The sequence below is a fragment of the Merops nubicus genome, unplaced genomic scaffold, assembly GCF_000691845.1.
Source record: "Merops nubicus isolate BGI_N331 unplaced genomic scaffold, ASM69184v1 scaffold5998, whole genome shotgun sequence".
In the NCBI taxonomy this organism is placed as follows: Eukaryota; Metazoa; Chordata; class Aves; order Coraciiformes; family Meropidae; genus Merops; species Merops nubicus.
The window spans coordinates 47,329-66,350 of NW_008625018.1; the positions used below are offsets into that span (position 1 = coordinate 47,329).

Consider the following 19,022-nt stretch of genomic DNA (forward strand, 5'->3'; position numbering starts at 1 on the left):
TCTGACAGGAGAAGGAGGTTTCTGTATGGTGGTGGTATAGGGAGAACAAGTGTACTGATACACCTCCACAGGCAGGACAGGCGCAGTGTCTGCGTAACAGGCAGCGTGTGTAGACTCTCTGAGGCACGAGGCATAAGGGAGCAGGAGATGGGTTCTGGCCAGCAGTACACAAGTGAAAATGCTGCTTGCAGTCAGCCTGAAATAGCCAGGAGAACTCTGCCAAGATCTCTGCCTGCAGCCTCTGCAATGGCTGATGCGAGGATATCCTTTGTCTGATCTCCACTTTGGAGTGCATTCCAAAGCATCTTCCAAAGCATGGCAGCAGCCAGGTCAACACAACTGACTCTAAGAGCTCTTGTTGTAGGTGCTGGCATCCTGAGCCTTCTGTCCTGCTGCCTGCACCTCTTTTGTTGAGGCTTGGTACTCCTTCAAACCTTGCCATCCAGCAAGGGGCAGGATGTGGTGCTGGCCAGCTAAGCGAAGGAGAATTGTGTCCAGTGTGCCTAGGTCAGAAGTCAGCTACTGAGTACAGTCAACTGTTACCTCTGCCATAGGGCTCCTTCTGTCATCAGCAGTAGGACAGGACTGATTCTAGCGTGTGGCCCAGCTCCTGGCAAACTGGAAAATAGCTCTGAGGTAGCAGTGCTCCCCCCTGCCCTGTCAGGCCTAGGAAGCAGTTTGTTGAAGAATCCAAGAATATGCACTTACTCCTCTAGCAGGACTAATCTGGTCCACTAATGGGTCTCCATGAGCCTGGATGATGAGTTGCTCCTGAAAGGAGAAAGGGCTAACACTGCATCCATTCCAGGCTTGCCCTTCAGGTAGGCTATACTGCCAAAAATTATTAATATGGCCAAGAAGGCAGAATATCTGGAAAGGCTGTGACACCATTCCTAGGGGAGTAGCTACCAAAAGACAGTTGGCCAAAACACAGTTTTGAGTGTAGGGGTTTTTTTTGAGATTTACCCACTTTTGCTCATAATCGTTACTCATTTGCTTGGCATGGTTGACAGAAAAGAAATGGTTAACTTCCCTAGTAAGGGAAGGATGTCATATAAACAGGAGAACTCTACATAGGAAGCGCTTTGAAGAACTGCATGGGTCTGCCTACAGCTGCCTTGATAGGCTCTGCTGTGCTGCCGCTGAAGACTGCGCTTTTGGGGAGCAGGTGGATCAGCCGGGTGCCAGGAGGTGGCAGCCGTGTACAGCCGAGCGGGAACGGGGAACTCTGCTGGTCAGTGCCCCTGTGACAGAGCCCTTCCTGCTCCAGAGCAAGGAGCCCGGCTGATTTAAGAAAGAGGCAAATTAGTTTCCAGCTGAATTTTACAAGTATGCTGCTTTTCTCTCTTCTATCCCTTTCTGCCCAGCAGAAGAGGCAGGCAGGGGAGATGAGGATGAGATGCTGGCCCAGCAGCTCTCAGCAGCACAGCTGTAGTGCTGATGCAGCCCTGAGGCCATGCAGTAGGGAACTTCTCCCTGGGGGGGGCCTGGGATGCTTTCTGAGCCTCCGCACTTGCCCACTAGGTTAGATTGCAAAAGGCTGGAAATAAGTAGTGCTTCTGTACAGGATTATTTAGCAGGGAAGAAGTTAAAAGATAAAAGATTCTTTGCTTCCTGAATTAAGTGGAAAACTAATGTCACTTGGGTGTTGCTTTAACAATGAGTTAACCAAACTGAGTGAGGCTTTAGGCTGGTTGCTTGGTCATGGTGCGGCAGTGCAGCATTACTGTAATCCTGTGGCTACTGGCCTGCACATCAGTGGGGTTTCTGAGTGGCCCTCTCAATATTTCCTGTGAGCTGGAGTGGGCAGAGCTGCTTCCCTAGGAGCTGCAGACATCTCTGTTGTACCAGGCAGGTCCGAGGGGCTAAGAAAGACATGAACACCAAAAGGTCTTATATATATAAGATTGTGCCTGCACGATGTGGGTAGAACATCACCAGAGAGCTGACTCCGGCCAAGGCTTCCAGCTGGCTCCATGCCGCGGCATGGCTGGGGAGGCAGCTGTGTGCCTGTGTGGGGCAGTGCCTGCACAGGGGCCCAGACCTGCTTTGCTGTGGCCTGGAGGCAGAGGCACGTGCTCCTGGCCACCCCACCAACTGCTTGGCAGTCGGGACGTGTGCTTTGTTCCTGACTTCTGGTGGTCCCTTCTCTTCCGTGATCTGAAATGTATTAGAAGTAGGTGAGGGATGGAGAGGCTGACACAAAAATTAAGTTTTGGTAAGGTAAAAAGCAGTATAAGGAGGAAAATGGGCAAAAATGCTCTCTGCCTCCTCTTGCTCTGTTCTGATGCCTCGAGTAATCAGAAGAGCAGGTGCCTTTCCAGATAGGGTGTGTTAGCAGCATGACATGGTCCACTGATCAGGCTTAAATGTACAGCTAAGCAGAGGACCTGTGGTTTGTAGCAGAGACTTAATGTTAGTTTACGGCTTAACTGGTTGGGAAAGGTGTGTCCATGACAGCAAAAAGAGTATAAAATAATGGGATCTTTAGGTGCTTTTGATTTCTGCCACTTGGTGCTGAGCAAGTTAATACTTAACACCAGAAACTGGAGTTAAAGGCATGTGTCATGTGTTTTGAATTTCTTGGCTGTCTATCAGTGAGATATATCCAAACATGTCAGTGGTAAACAGTTATACTTTTCTAGCAGCCAATGTTTTTTTTTTTTTCTGAGAAACTAAACCATGACTGGGACATTAAAAATAGTCTCATCTTTTGAGACTAAAGCAAAGAAATCATTTCCTGCCTGAATTTTTAACAATTTCAGCAAACTCTACAGCCCTGTAAATCAAAACCACTGGCAACGTTCCTCTTTCCAGAAAAGCTGACTTATTGGTTCTTTATTCGTCACAGGAAAAAAGGGAACTCCTGCCATTTGTATTGCAAAATAACGTTTTTACCATTTTTCATTAGAGGTTATTGACCTGGTTCTTTTCATGTTGAGTGAAACAGCATGTAGATTAATGCCTTCCTTTCCTTCATAATCTGTTTCAAATGAGGAAGTTTGTGTTTATTTTAATGAAGTAATGCTTAGCAACCATTTTCTAAATATTAAAGCATTATATCTTTCAATTTAAAATATTTTAAGTATCTTTCTACTATAAAGTTCAAAGGTTGCATGGTCAACGTCAACTTAGATATTTACTGCCTTATGTCTGACTTTGCAACTACAACATTTTAAACAGCCTTCTATTAAGTGTTTGGTTTTGTTGTGTTTGGGTTTTTTTTTGTTTTGTTTTGTTTTTCTTTAAATGAGCAAACTGAAAGCAACCTGGAAACACTAACATGGCTGCTACGTGAACTATCTAACTATCTGGGATGCTGGTAAAACTGACAGCTTGGTGGCAATCTCAGGTTATACTCAATTATCTTACCCAGGGTGGTCCAGCAATGAAATCAATGTGGATGTGTTAAATGCTGTGCCTCAGTGTGCAGCGGTGGCAGGAGGCGAGTGTTGATGCTGGGATCCAGCCTTGTGTTATGTTCTGAACTGGAGAGGTGGATGTCTGATAGGAGGTTACACCCTTCTGTTTTACAGCCCGTTTCCGTTATTCTGCAACTTAGATCCTTCACTTCACTGACTTCTGGCTGCTCTCTGCTGCCCTTGAAGGGCAGATGCATAGAGACAAACACTGTCCCTTGCCCTCTGTTGTGGGATTTCTCCTTTCACCACATCTTTTACTGCAATGTTTTCTCCAGCTGCCTTTCCCTATCTAGAGTCTCCCATCTTGCTCCTCCTTTCTGAATCTCTGGTTTCTCACCACCAGTCTTGAATCTTTCTTTATGGAAGTGCAGTGCAGCCTCCAAACCTCCAGCCTTCACCCTTCTGGGTCTTTCTCTTGGTAGGAAAGAGATTACCATCTTTTTTGGATGTCTGGAAGTAGGCATGGGAGATGTTTCCTTAGCTCTGTTTTTCTGCTCTGAAACAGAGCAATTTACACCAGAGATAAAAAGTGTGGGGAAGGTCTAAACCCTGTAGGAATTGAGTTGAGATATATGCAGAGCCACATGGGAGATATATATTTAACTGTCAAGCTCTGGCAAACCTTAGCAGGAAGTTTCAGGAGTCATTATCTTGGTTAGGTCAAGTAAAGGAATACCCAAATGCATTCTAAAACCAACCTAAAACAACTTTTCCTAATTCCAGGGTTTTTTTAGTGATTAACTTTTTTCTTTTTTTTTTAAAACATGATGGTGGGAATTCTCTTCTTCCTCAGCCATCTTCTGAGAAACAGCTGAACTCTTCCAAAATAGCTAAAATTTTCCAAAAATGCTGCACCCATTATAGATGTCTGGGAAAGCTTCAGTGTACTAACTTGGCAAAGATACAGCAAAGAGAAAAGTTGTAGAGGGGAAGTTATTGGGCAGTTTTTAATTTTAGTTTTTGCTGCATTGTGCAGAGCTGTCTCAATGTTTGCCTTCCAGAGCAGAGTGCTCTGTCCTGGACTGTACATTGATATGGGAGAAGAGCTATTGAAACAGGAATCTAAACCAAATCTACATGAAGTCTGGTATTTGCCTGAGCCTTCAAGGATCAGATGAGTGCATGCTCTTTGTAGCACAAGCTATGGCTTTAACTATTTGGTCCGTCAGGATGTCGGCCTGCAATCAGGGTGTGTACACCTGCTCTTCGTGAGGTGAAGCCTTGGTGGGTCTCTGATCATCAGGGCTTTTATTTCTCATAAGCAATATATAGTTCATGTGTATGCCTTCATGGAAGAACAGGGCAGGGGAAAAATCCTGCAAGCTGCTAAGGAGTTTACATGGTAAATATTAGAAACCAAACATGCTTCCACTCGTGGTTTTCTCTTTTTAAGTACAGTTGAAAAGTGCAAAGCAAGGAGTAGAAACCCACTCTGCTATGGCTGGAGTTTAATTATGGTAAAGATTGTTAGTCAGCCATTAGTTAACCCAGTGGAGTGATTTAGTACATATTACTAGTTCTTTTGGACTGCTCTGAAACTGGGCAGTGTTGATTGTCTTTCATATGTGTACTGCTTCCTGTGATTACTTTCTCTAATGACTTTTTTTCTTCTAGACAATGTGCAGATCTGAAGTGGTAGGAATTGTCTTAGATCTGCCCTGTCTCTGTGTAGCATCTCTCTGGAGAGCTATTGAACCTCATTCTCTAGGGCACATAGCCTGTCATGAATACAGGTGTTTTGCCAGCCTGAATCTGAATGAATGAAGAACACTGCTGGACATCTCAATCACACCTCAATCACGTAGTGCTGCTGTTGTTAATTTTTATGATTTTTTGTCACTTTGTCATTGTTCTGTCATTCTTATTCTTGTACGCTTCGTCTTTTTTGACTGGGTAGGGGGTTTGTATGTTGGTTTGCTCTGCTCTGATAGGGAGTTACATAACATGGCCATCTCATGAGCATTTTGTTACTCACATTGCATTCTTGTACTGTACCAGAGTTGGTGACCACGTTCCATCGGTGGAAGAGATGAATGAAAGCCGCTGGCTGTATTTCAGGTGACACTGTGCTTTTCTTGATACCAAATTAACCTGATGCTTGGCTTTCTTCATCTTCGTAACACTGCGTGTGCTCCTTTTCTGTACTATGGCATGCTGCTGCTGCTTCTCCTTTTCTGCAGAGTGCCATAGATATTCCTCAGTTCTGAGTCTGTTGTCTTGGTCTGAGCTGGGAGATCAGCTGGGGAGCTGGGAGAGCGTGGATCACTCATCTTGTCTTTAGCTTTAAAAAAAACAGGGAGGGGGGAAAAAAAACCCCACAGAACACCACATCCTTGAATTCTATGTATGGGTAATTAATGAGGCAAAACTAGTGTCTCTGGTCTGGGAAGACTTGAAAGCTGAGAAATCATGGATGTGATCCTGTGATTCTTCATCGTAAAGGTATTCTTAAGCATTCCTTGGGGTTATTTTAAACAATGGTTCAGGTTGGAAGGGAGGGGATGTGTTTTGAAAACTGAGGGTTATCACATCGTTTTATATGGAAAATGCTAGTAAGAGTGGAGATAAACCAGAAGACTAGGATTATCCAGTTGATGGTTTCTAGAACAGCTGTACAGAGAGAGAAGGAAAAACAAAATAAATGTCTAACTGGCTTCTATAGAGGGATGTGCATTTGTGTGTACATGTATGTATATAAAAATATACACAGAATATTTGTGTGAAAAAAACTCATTGGGACGGGCCAATGGTAAGTTTTTAATGTACTCCGTCAAGCCTGAAGGTTCCCGGCAAACCATTAAATTTGCCAGAGGTGCAGAATATTAGCTTGTAAAAAGAATCTGAGAACTATTATCTATTACATTCATTCTTAGTGGTTGCCACAGTAATTGCATGCTCTAAAATGTAATAAAGCTGGATATTCTGTAAATTGTCATCTATGTGTTGCAGGGCGTTGGAAGGGTTTTTTAAGTATCAAAAGAAATGGTTCCACCCATTTTGAAATTACGTAGTGGAGAAGCTGAAGTAGTTTTAGCTGCTTTTGTTACCATTCTTTTCCATTCATTTAGTTTCTACTTTGTCTTCCGTGTTTTATGTCAACTGTGTTCTACCACACTGTTTAAATTACTGAATTATCTGGAGGCTTCACATTTGAGGGATCAAATCTGAGTAATCTTTCTCTTACATGTGATGTTGGAGTTGTAACTGTAGAATAAGGACCAAGTAGGTCAGGAATCAATTAAGAGCAAAAATGCAGTGCTTTGGTATTGAGCAGTAGAGGCTCAATGGTGGTCAGTCCCTTCGCTATTACGCAGCTCTTAAAGCATGAAAAGCCTTCTATGCCTTAAAATCAGAAAAAATATTTTAATTAGGTAGGAGTGAAGAAATATACTTAAATTGGATTCATTTTTACTGTAGCATACTCTTGTCTCCAGATTCCAGTAAACTTCCCAAGGCAGAAATAAAGCTGGCTGAACTTGATGTACTCGTAACTGTACTGAAGTACTAAGGTATCCTGTCAAATACCGAGTTGATGCTCATGGGGGAAATAGGTGGATTTTTTCACCAGTTTTGGGACATACATGCATTGTTACAGCTGAGAGACTGCATCTGCTTTGTAAGAGTCACTTATTTGAATTGCTGCTGTACCCCCTCAGGGAATGCTCACAACTGCTGCAGTGGGCTTTCGGAAAGGGTGGAGGGGAAGATGAAGGCGCTTGCTGGCACCTGCACTGACCTGGGCTCGGCTGTCCCTCAGCAGATGTGCCTCTCGGTTCCCACCACATGGACTGTGCCTCTCCAGCAAAACAGCTTTCAACCAGAGCTTGCTCACCTGCCTTCCTGCTAGGGAGCTTTGAGCAAAACACAATCATTACATAAGGCCCCCGACACCCAGAGGGTGTAAATCAATCCAGTAACAATTTATCCTAATTTAAAAGCTGGTTAAATAAATGAGAACTTATATTGGCCTTTACAGCACAGTTAAATTACGGGAAGCTTTTAAAATAGACTTAAGAATGTGCGGTGCTTTTTTTTTTCCTCCATTTAACCACCAGAAAAAAACATGCAAGACATGCATGCATCAGCTTTACTTGTACTTTTAATTATGGAAGTAGTTATGAAGTAACCAGATGTTTTCTGTGTTTCTCTTAACTTCAAAGGAGGTTGGGAGAGACCTGACTTTTTTTTGGTATTGTTTTGTTTCAGGTGATAAAGATGAGATTTTCTTACCAGTTTGGGGGCAGGTCCTGCAAAAACATGATGTTTGTCATGAGACTAGGGTGTACATACCTTGAAACTTAACTAGCCAGACTTGCTTCCTACATAGTTCATGCAGAAGTAGAGGATAAAGAGACACAGGATGGTGGTTGAAAGATACAAAAAGTAGTTGTAGGAATTCGAAGATTAACACAAAATACGTTACTGTTTTGAAATGAGGAATGCACATTGAAACATGAACTTAAAAGAAAGTGATTTGTAGAAAAGAATAATTATCAGCACTCAAAATATAAATTCACCTGAAGAATAAGTTTGGAAAAAAAATGTAAATGGACAATTCAGTGTCAATCTGCTATTTCAATATTGAAAGGAATGTCTGTAGTAAGATTTTCTTTTTTTTTTCCCTTTCCCTAGGACTTGAACCATTTTAATATAGAAAAACTCTTTTTTACTCTTCAGCCCAAATGTGAACCCAAACACCTGCCCTGTGATGCCCTATGGGTTTTCATTGAACAGTATGGTCATCCTGCTTTTGTCCTCTACTAAACCCCCTTCCCCTGCCTAAGGGCAGTTAAAAAATCCCCAAAACAAATGCACAATCTGTGAGTTAAGTAAACCCTGAGACATTCTGAATTGTTTGGTTGTGTTATGTGCTGTGAAGTGAATGGGTGATTCAGTAAGCTGAAACTATTTCAGGAATGCAAGCTATGTTCATCTTCCTGAGCCACTTCTTGAACTCCTGCTTTGCAGGGCCAGCTTACCCCAGCACGGCTGCTGTGCAGTGTGGTGACCCTCCCCCATGTGCAGCTGGGCTTCAGAAAGGCACAAATCTCCTGTGTATTTATAAAGGCATGTGCAATCTTATCTATATTGCCATACTGAGTGGGTTTCCTGACATTGCTTTCTGCGTGAGCCTTCATTAAGTAACTAGTTTGTCTGCAGATAACCCTTCTAATGTCTTCACTGCTTCATGGTGGCCTAAGCAGTAACATTTAAGCCCTCGTAACCTTCCAGAGCTCTTGTGTGTGGTGGGTTTTTTTAGCATGTGTTACAATCCAGTACCAGATCTGTCTGTCCAGTGTTCCCCTAAACTGCTGAAGGTTTTCAGTCTTGAGGCTGGTCAGTGCCAATGAATTCTCAGGCCAAATGTGCCTGAGGGTTAAGATGACTGTGTGTGGAAAAAGGAAGTGCTGAGGAAAGAGAAGAGACTCAAAATCCCAGCAGAGGACTGGGTCAGCACACATGAGGCTGCCCCAGGCTGTCTTAGCATGGGCTTCTGGATTTCCCCTGAACTGCATGAAGTCGTTTGAGGCCTCGTATTGGCCATGAGTTTACAAGGTTGACTGAAAACTTTAGTACAACACCTGCTTTTCTTCTTCCACTGTACTATTACAAAGTGCTGCCCTGGAAGTTATTTGAAGGTGTTCCCTTTTTGTTTAATCCATGCTGTCTTCTGTGCCTGAAGGTAAATCATGTCTGGATCACTGCTTGCCTTACGCAAGAACATGTCCCTGGGACACACATGATTTGCTCTTACTAGAAAGGTTCTGGTGGTTTCTGGTTACCCTCAGGGATGTTGCATAAACACCGTGGCTAGGAATAGCTGACAAAAACTCTAAGGAACAAAGAAATTGCACTAAACCAGCTCTGTCCCTTCCAAGACAGGGGAACTGAAGAGGTTAGCCATTTCAGACAACATTTTTGCCATTGCATACACTTTCCTACACTTATTATGCAATGCGGTAGGACTGAAACACAACACATGTGAGACTGGCAATCTTACCTAACATTTGAGGTTGGAAGTCTAGGTTGTACAAGGGAACACAGAGATTAAGGGCATGAATAGGATTCAAAACCAGACAATAGCTACCCCCAAAACAGACCAGAAAAACCTGAACGTAATTGCAAGGGTGAAAGGCCCATCTGGGATAGGAGCACTATGTGAAAGGACTGCTCAGTAATATGATGCTCACTAACTATGCAAAAGCAAGCAGACAGTTTCTTATTCTGTAATCATCTACCACCTCATAATACAGACACTCACTCAAGTGGGAGGCTGGACTAGAGAGACTTCTTGATAATCTGCTGTGGCTGTTCAGTGTTAGGTGAATGAATCTTGTAATTAATATTATGAGTCTTTAAAAAGTATTTTTGTTGCTTTACATGGTGCACTGAAACTTGTGTGTGTGTGTGGCTTTTTAATCATGTATTTGAGCCATTCTGAGGCCTATCTGGCAGATAAGTTATTTGTTGTGTCAAATATTTAGGCTGTGCTTATCCTTAGTCTCTGGTTTCTTGCTCCTGGACATGAGAGATGTTCTCCACTGAAGAGGATATCACCCACAGTTCACCTTTTAAGCCAAAAATATTGTTTGCCAGTGTCCTAAAAGAATTTGCAGCAAAGGTAAGCGGTTAAAGTTGATGCAGAGATGGAGTTAAAGCTACAGGTAGTTGCTGATTGAGTGAAAAAGTATCTTGTTTATAGCTGTGTAACTGCAGGGGAATAATGGACAGCTCTTCCTCAAACCATTCTTATAACCTCTCTGAATGCAGCTTTGCTGGGTGCTTAAAGGGCTTTTAAAATGCGTTCTGCCAAACTTGCAGCATTTGCAACCCTCAGTAATACCACTTGCTTTGTTTTCCTAATGTTTCTGTAGGGTTGGGGTTGACCCAGATCAGGATCCTCCACCTACTAATGACAGCTTTCAAGTCTTACAAGGAGTAAGTAATGACATAACTTCTCTATTAGGCTGATCCTATTCTATAACTGAGGTGATAAAGAACTGCAGAAGCTATGTGCATGGATAAAACCTTTCTCTCCTAGCTGGCAAGTCAGTAATGCAGTTTAATTTACAATATTCAAGTAATGCCTGCTGAAAAACATTCTGTGGTGTTGAGTGTAATCTGCAGCATTAAAATTTTTGTGTGTGTGTATATATATATATACATATATGGCATCACAAACCTTCCCAAATCTACTAATGCACTCTACTTAACAATGTGCTTTCCTCTTCCCCCACCCACCCACTGTACTTGCTTTTAACACACTACAGCATAAACAGTCCTTCCCAGGACTGGCCCAGAAATAATTCTCTTGGTTTCTGTTCAATAACGGATACCAAATCTTGGCCCTTGGACTTGCTTAGAATCAAAGATTAGGTTTGCTAATCAAATTTGAGCCCCGGTATACCATACTACAAGTCAGCTGGAGCTTGCCTGTACACTTACCACCTGTATAAGGCAAAAGGAGCATTGGAAAATTGTCATTTATAATCAGCAAACTGTTGCTGTAGCTCTTTAGTGCAGTTTTCTATACATCAGCAACAACCTGAGAGTTGACTTTTTTCCCCTGCAATATGCTACTGGCAAACAAGACTGTTGGAAACGTGTTGTTCATAGCAGAAATTTCAGTTTTCCTCACTATAAACAGAGTGAGTTCACAGGAGGAGTGAAAGGTCTGAACAAAACCCCCAACATTTCTGAAGAGTTAACTGGGAGCTTCCTCTGTCCAGACCTCAGTTTTCACTCTCCCAGAGTACTGCTTGACACTAATTGTTCAGTAGCACAACTGGTGGCTTGTGTAGAAACCTACTAGAGGAAGCTGAATGACAGGAAAGACAGATTACTCTGGACACAGGATGCTTAGGGCGTGAGCTCTGCTTTGTAAACATCAGGCTGTATGATGCTGGTGTTCAGGATGGTCACAGAGACTTGCATGGGATACTTGCTGTATTTGGAATCAGGTTTGTTATTAGTGACGTCTCTTGCCTTGTTTTTTTTTTTGAGTGTGTCACAGGTTGTACAGATAAGAGTTACTTGCTCAGGAAGCATCTCTTTCATTGCAGAAACTGAATTAGGCATCTGTATTCTTTGTAGAAGCCTATGTCTAGCACACAAAATAGTTTCTGAAATAGTAGGTTTGGATACCAAAAAGGGTGAACTTGGTTTTGTATTTATCTGGAAGCAATCAGAAGGCCAGGCCACAAAACATTTTTTACAATGAAGGCCACAGTTACTGCATAAAACCAAGGTTAGGAAGTGGTATCGTGGTAGGATACAGGGCAGTCTATAAGATGGGGACAGATTTTTTTAGCAAGGCCTGGTGTGACAGGATGAGGGACAATGGTTTTAAACTAAGTGAGGGTAGATTCAGACTAAATTTAAGGCATAGATTTTTTTTTACAGTGAGGATGGTGAAACAGTGGCAAAGTTTGCCCAGAAAGGTGGTAGATGCCCCATCCCTGGAAAGATTCAAGGTCAGGACAGATGGGGCTCTGAGCAACCTGATCTAGTTGAAGATGTCCCTGCTTACTGCAGGGGGTTGGACTAGATAACCTGTAAAAGCCCCTTCCAACCCAAAACATTCTATGATTCTGTAATTCTGCAATGGCTTTGGCCAGTTCAGACTGAGCTTGTCAGTATTTGAGAAATTGCTTTAACAGGAAACAGAGCATGGGTATTCTGTTTCCATTCAGTGTCTGGGTGGAAATATGGTGCTTGTTTTTTTCCCATGTAAACATAAAGGGCTCTACCCATTCGTTTCCTTCTTAAACCGTGCATTGCTTCCCTAATGGAGTCTGTTAGTCAGTTCCCTTTGGATTCCTTTTCCTTTCACCAAGCCAAGATTAGCAGCATGTCACAGTTAAATAAAATACATCATTTGGGATGTGGAGGGAGTGAAAATGTACTAAGCTTTAACTCCTGGTGGATCATGGATTTTTTTTTTTTAGATCAGAAGTACACAGGACAATAGTGTCTTGCTCTTTGCTAGTAGTTTGGAAGAAGAATCATACAAGGTGTTCTTGCTTCATCTGTTTTCCTGTGTATAACTTTGGCCTCTAGCCAAAAACAGCAACAAAATAAAAATAAAATAAAATAACAAAAGTAAAGCCAGATGCAGCTGCAGACCAGCTGGTGCGATGGTTTGCAGCACAGCTAATGAAGGGATTATATTTAACACTGTGAGCACTTCTGAGGTTGATCTAGGACTTAGGAAATTTGCATGACCTTCCACACTTGTGATTTTATATCGATTCCCTGTTAAGGATGTTTCTTTCAAGTGTGATGTATTTCACTAGGTTTGTGAGAGTTTCTCAGATATGGTAAATTCCCTTCTTCTTCCAAGGGAGCAATAGGCTTAAGGAAAGAACGTCAGATGGACCTAGAGTTAAGGAAGCCAACCAGCCAATGAATAGGGATCAGTCTGGATTATTCCAGTTCATTTATTTTGGGAGGGGGATGGGGATGAGACGTCAGCGAGACCCTATTTGTCAGTTTGGACTTATTTCTATATCCATTAGTGCATTAACTGTGCTGCAAGCTTTTAGATTCAAGGGAACTTTGTGGTTGAGGTCTCGTTAAGGTAATTTGAGGGCAGTGAAGTCCTAGCCTCTTCTATGCAGTCATTCCTGGTCTTTCTAGGGAAAGCAACCTTCTCAGTATATTCATGTCTCTCAATAGCTTTCTCCTGCAGCTCAAGTACAGTACTGAAGTAATCTGGCTTGTTTGGACAGAATGTTATAACATGCATAATTGAAATGTATGATTTGGAATTTTCTTCCTGCCTGAAATAATTGAATATTTTTTGTTTTATTTTTAGGATGGCCCAGATTCTGAAAGAAGGAACAGGACAAAGCAGGAAAGTGCTTGGCTTTTCAGGCTATGGTATAGCTTTGACCATAAGTATCCTTTTTGAAAACACAGCCTAGCATCAAGGCATGAAATGTTTGCTTTTCTTTTCTTTTCTGTGTACCCATATGTAGCCTTAAGCACTTGAGAGAGTCAAACAGGAGAAAGATGAAGTACTTGATGAGTTCAAGGCATAGAACTGAAGCCTGAACTCGCTGACTCAGGAAGAAGACCTTTCCTTTCTCTAACACATGGCATGTCACACTTGCTGGAGGACAGTAACTAATCATCTGTAGGAACTGACAGTCCTTCCTAAACAATAAGACAGCCAGTTAACTATTTCAGATCCTCTACTTTGTTCAGTTAATCTGTTCTAATTTTCATTGATGCTCATAGCTCAAATTAGTTTTCCAGTTTGCTGCAGATGTCTGACACCCTACTCATTGCTCTGAAGAGCTATCTACTTTTGTGATTAAGTCCTTTTTGGAAACCCATTACTGATATGAGAAGTTCTGGAACTAAAAATCTACATGGGATCCAGCTTATTACCTTCAGTATATCCAGAACTTCCTGTAGGTGTTCAAGCAGAGAATGTCCTTGTGTGTATGTAGTACTGGGCAACTTTTCTGAAGCTGCTATTATAAGATTTAGATGGCATTGTTTAAGCTTCTGAGTGACTTTTGTGTAGTTGTCCTATCTTTCACACTTGTGTTTTTTAATCTACTTAGCATTTTCTTAATCGGTATGTCACACAAGTGCCCCTCCTTAGCAGTTTACACTCACTTAGTTGAAAATCACAAAGATAATCTTATGGCCATGGTAAATCACTTACACACAGAAATTCAACTAAGTTTCAGTTCTTGATTCCTAGTAATTTCTGGGGCAGTTAAATAAAAGTAAATACCTGTGAGAGGGCCCTAACCTTATTGCAGCTTGCATCTAAGAAATAAGTCTTTCCACTGGGATCTTGGCCATTAATTGGTGAGAGATTGCTGGCCTGGTTGGAGCACAGTAGTTCCTTCCATGCCTTGTGCACCAGGATTCCCCACACAGGGAAACCCAGGTATAGTGTTGAAAGCATTAGTTAGCTGCCTGTTCAGGACAAAAATGTGTTTGTGACTGATGCTTTCAGATGCAGTGGTATTAAGCCGAAGCCCAGAAGGGAATGTATGTGCTAGTTTAAACATTCATAAATATTAGAAATTTCACATTAACCCTTTGAGTTGTAGTGGCTGGTGTCAAAGTGTACTGAGGTCAATTTTTGTTATTTAAAAAAAAAGGCTTCTGTGGTAAGAGCACAGAAACATCTGGCTGTGGCTGACTGCTTCTCTTTGCCTTTTTAAGAAGGAAGCAGAGCTGTCCTCTTCCCCTGCCTTCACAAAAGGGAGTGCCCCATGAAAAAGTAGCTGGCAGTGCTGACTTCCCCTGGGCTGAGGCCAGCACAAGTGCAGTCCCCAGCAGCTGCAGCAAGGGCAGCGGGGTGCTAGGTGAAAACCACAGCTTAATTACCACCTTCACAGGAGCTTAAAGGATGCTGATAGTGCGTTTGCTTTTTCAGTCATCACTAGCAATCTTTAGGGAAGATTTCTCTGAAGTTTGTGCCAAGCAAACTGACATCCCGAAGCAGAACTGTCTTACTGTATCTTAGAGGGAAAATTGTGCTCCTTCTGTTGCAAGGAGGCATTCAGATAAGCGTTGGCTGAGTGGGCTTAAATTGCATGGAAGGGATGATTCTTAAAACTGCCACCTCTGTACCCATGGCTAAATGTCAAAATATTTTTTGCTGATGCATTCACTTGGTTTGTGGGTAGAAAGGCAGAGTGTCTCGAAGTTCACTCTTAACTTCAAGAAGTTGCAAGTAAGCTGCACTTTGCAGTGTGCTTCAATGCTGGCTATTGCCTGCAGAGCTCTGTGTGGATGGATAACCAGGGACTTCATTCCTGCAGAATTCATTCAGTGTCATGGGCTTTTATCTGGGTTCACCCACAATTGTTGAACATGAAGAAAATGGCAATTTTTACAAAGAACCAGATGTCTTTTACTGGCTTTTTTTTATTACAACCAAGTCACTGCATGCCTGCCTGCCACAGGGCAATGTGAAGGCTGATAGGTTAGTGTAAGGGTGAAGAGTTTATTTCTTTCCAGGACTGGGTGTAGCCACACTGTTACTGGAGGAGGGAAGGAAGAAACATAACTCCGCAGTGGCATAATCATGCGGTTATATGCTCAAGTAAACAGCTATGCCAGGCTCTGCTAAAGGGGAGCAACACATTCTGCTAAACCAGACCCTTTTTTAACCCCTCTCTTTCCCATAATCACCTTGAGAGGGTCAGGGAAATTGGTACATTCACAAATGGACTTGGGGGTCTCTGTGCTTGTAGGCCTAAGAAAGTTACTAGAATATCTGCAATATATATTTACATTTATAATAATCAGACTGACTTAAATCCTCACAACCCAAAATCCTGTGGTACTGACTTCAGACTGTTTAGAAGTCTTAGTGCTGTCCTCCCAAGCTCTGTTCTTGTGCCAGCCATGATCAGTATGCTGCTCTGTAGCAAAGACACCTTTTTTGATTCCTGAGCACTTCCTCAGGCATCCATATCACCAGTCTGGAGTACTAGTGTGAACAAATATGGATTTACCTGGGGGCAGACCTATGAGAAGAGATATTAAGATAGTTTCCTTTCCCACTCCATACCCCTGAATGTAGTCCAGGTAGCACTGCTTTCCTGCCATGCTGTGACTTGGATCTTACCATACACTTTTCACTTTGCCTTTCTGAGGCTGTGTGTGGTGTATCCATGTACACTGCAGAGATGTCTTTGAGCCTCACCAGAGTAAGATCTCTGGTTGCACCTCCGTGGCTCAGGCACTAGCTAGCAGTTCAAGCAGTTGCATTGCTTTGAAGACATTGGATGGACAGTATTTTTTTATTTCCCTGCGTTGAGACACCTAAGTATGTCACCTTGTTACCTCTAGCTTGCAGTGTTGACACCATGCTCCTACCTGCAGAGCAGAAACACCCTTGGACCTATTAACCCTAGAGCACTTGTACCTCTGCAAAGCTCCTTTTGACTTAAGAGAGACCAAAAGCTGGAAACGTTGCAACTGCTTGAAACTTGAAGAAGAAAGGTAGCAAGTTCCCCTTGCACTAAGTGTGTGGGTAAAGAAACTGCCCTGAAAAGGATCGAGGGAAAAATATTGTGGGGAGATGTTTTTATTTTATTTGTTTACAAGGGCAGATTTTTTTGCAGTGGATGTTTTATATACAAATATTGAGAAGCACATAGATCAAGGGCAGAACCATGTTTATGTACAACTGTCTTTTTATTTTCAGTAGTGGTGTTCAAGCACTGATGTGTTTTCCTTAACTATTGAAGTTATTTAAAGCCAATTCTCACTCACAGTGGCCCTCCGTTAACCACAACTCTGCCCAGCTGGTGTGGCCTGGTAGCCCGCTGTCTGACAAGCCCACAGGTTTATGATGTAAGTAGAACAACTCAATACTTGTCTGTTCTGTTTTTCATTTATTTAACTTCAGCAAAGCAGGTTTTTTTCTTTTTAGGCAAAAGGCTGGTGTGCTATACATGCTGCAAGAAAGTGCTGGTTTGTCCTAGACAGAAAAGATAAGATCCTCTCCCCTGAGGCAACAGCTTATGTTAGTAAAATCAGAGATGATCTTATTGTTCAAATACTATATTTAAAAAAAAATAAATTGGCAAATTACCTAGTCAATTAAATCAGTTGAATTAATATTTTCAAAATATTCATACCCTTCTCAGCACTTTAGGACAAGATTCTTCCCCTGTTACTGCTAAGGTTGTGTTAAGGTCTCCTTCAGAGAAGACGCTGACACACGAACACATGCAGGAAAGAAATCTGGTAGAGCTTCCCTTCATTGTTTCCACTGTGAAATTTGAGCTCACATTTCAGAAACCATTAATCAGTTACTTATCTCAGTCTAGCAGGTCACTATATTGTCTTTACAGCCCTGTCTTGCAATAATTAATGTTTCCTTCTATTACTCTTGTAGAATCCTGGTAAGAGTCGTTCCTATCTGTACAGTGCTTCTGAAATCTACAGCTTTATAGGAGCCACTTGTAAATAAAACCATAGTACTGTATAAGATCACTTAAATTTGCAGTTTCTCTGGAATGATGACATCTTTACTATGTTCAAGTTGTCTTGGACTAGATTTCTATTAAACCTTTCATAGGGAGTTATGAATTCCACTTGCAGTTCTGAAATACTTCCCTGCATATCTTTCTGGTATCATCAGCATTTTACCTGACAGTAAAATTTCAAAGAAGTTTGAAATGTCTGCTGCCTATTTGGAACTATGAGTAAGGCAAGAAATTGGCCTCGCTCCCATCTTTGCAACGCCACTGGAGATCTTGGAACAGATCTAGGCTGGAAGGCATCCATCAGACCAATTAGCCTACTTGCGTGTTGCCCATGTGTTTATCTACGTATGATCTTACAAGATTAGTTATCCAGTAACTGAGGATCTAACCAGAATGAGCATGCAAGCTTTGGCTTTCATTTTCTCTAGCAGTTGGGCTCTTCTTTTCTCTTTACTCCTTATTCTTAGCTTCCACTGCACATGGAAACTTATTCTTGGACTATTCAAATTATTAATTGCAGTGGTTCTATGACAAACACACTTAAGATGTTAAAAAGTGTTTATACACCTTAAAGAATGCAGTCTTATAAGTTTTTTAATGTGGATCTTTCACTTTGTATTCTCTCTTGTTCCAATTTCAGCGCATTAGTCTTATGAAATAATATAATTTTGAGAATTTATTTCTAATTTCTTTTCAAGATTTCCAAACTCTGAAGTTGCTTTATTGCTTTTTGTTTCTTTACATGGCTGGCTTTGCTATACAGGACTTGACTAGACCATTTTATTACTGGCTAAAAAGCTATGGAATATTTTTGCCCTTCGTATTAAGTGCAGGTGAACCAAGTGAGAGAGCCATGTCTTTGGGGAGATAGGAACTGCTTGGAATAGCTGTGTTTTGGTGAGGTATTTCCAGGAAAATTCAATGATACATCTGAGAGAGTTAAAGACTGAAGATGTTGAATTAAAAAAGCAAGAAAGTCTGTAAATAATCAACAGAATGTAACATAGCTGGAAACTGTTTCAAAAAGAAGTAGTAAACCCTAGCTCTCATTCCCATGCTCATCTGAGCAGTTAAGACATTTACACAGAGAAGAAGGCATACAAGTGTGTGGCTATACTGTTTTGTTTTTTTTTTTGGTATTGTTTTCAGCCTTTGCTGTTTGGTGGTGTTTTTTGTTTGTTTGTTTTTCTTCTCTGGATTTATTACAACCTTATTTAGAATTCATTTTCATTTCTGTGAGTGGGAGTACCTCTTTTTACTGAAGTGCCAAAGGGGAATTTTAAACTCTGAAAGTCAAATAATCTTATTACATAGTCCACCTACAACCTATTCCTAATTATAAGATTGTATCCTCTCAGCTTGAATTTGCACGGCATACACTTAAGGTTCTGATTCATCACAGAGGGGTAAGGTACAGTGGATTTTTTTTGTCCAGAGCTGGTGTTACTATTCCTTGCTGTTCTCCCACTGCTTTAAGACTGTGCCACTAAGCCATTAAGTGTTTCACATCCAAACAGAATCCAGGCTGGAACTTAAAGGCATGAAATGTTGCTCTAGTTAGTGTTCAAAATAATTTTCAAAAATTGATTCCTATTTTTCTTTCCCAGAGTTATCTTCTGTGTATACC

At 41.7% G+C, this 19,022-nt stretch overlaps 1 protein-coding gene across 1 annotated transcript in view; it reads left to right on the plus strand.

Moving 5' to 3' along the window:
• LOC103777961 (sodium/hydrogen exchanger 7) overlaps window positions 1–19,022 on the plus strand; it is a gene marked incomplete at its 5' end in the record, with an annotated part of 37,883 nt that overhangs the window by 15,070 nt on the left and 3,791 nt on the right. Inside the window, 4 exons of the mRNA XM_008945528.1 lie at window positions 5,421–5,480; window positions 10,298–10,361; window positions 13,240–13,322; window positions 16,652–16,757. Coding sequence (XP_008943776.1) covers window positions 5,421–5,480; window positions 10,298–10,361; window positions 13,240–13,322; window positions 16,652–16,757 — 313 coding nt within the window. The remainder of the gene's footprint in view (window positions 1–5,420; window positions 5,481–10,297; window positions 10,362–13,239; window positions 13,323–16,651; window positions 16,758–19,022) is intronic.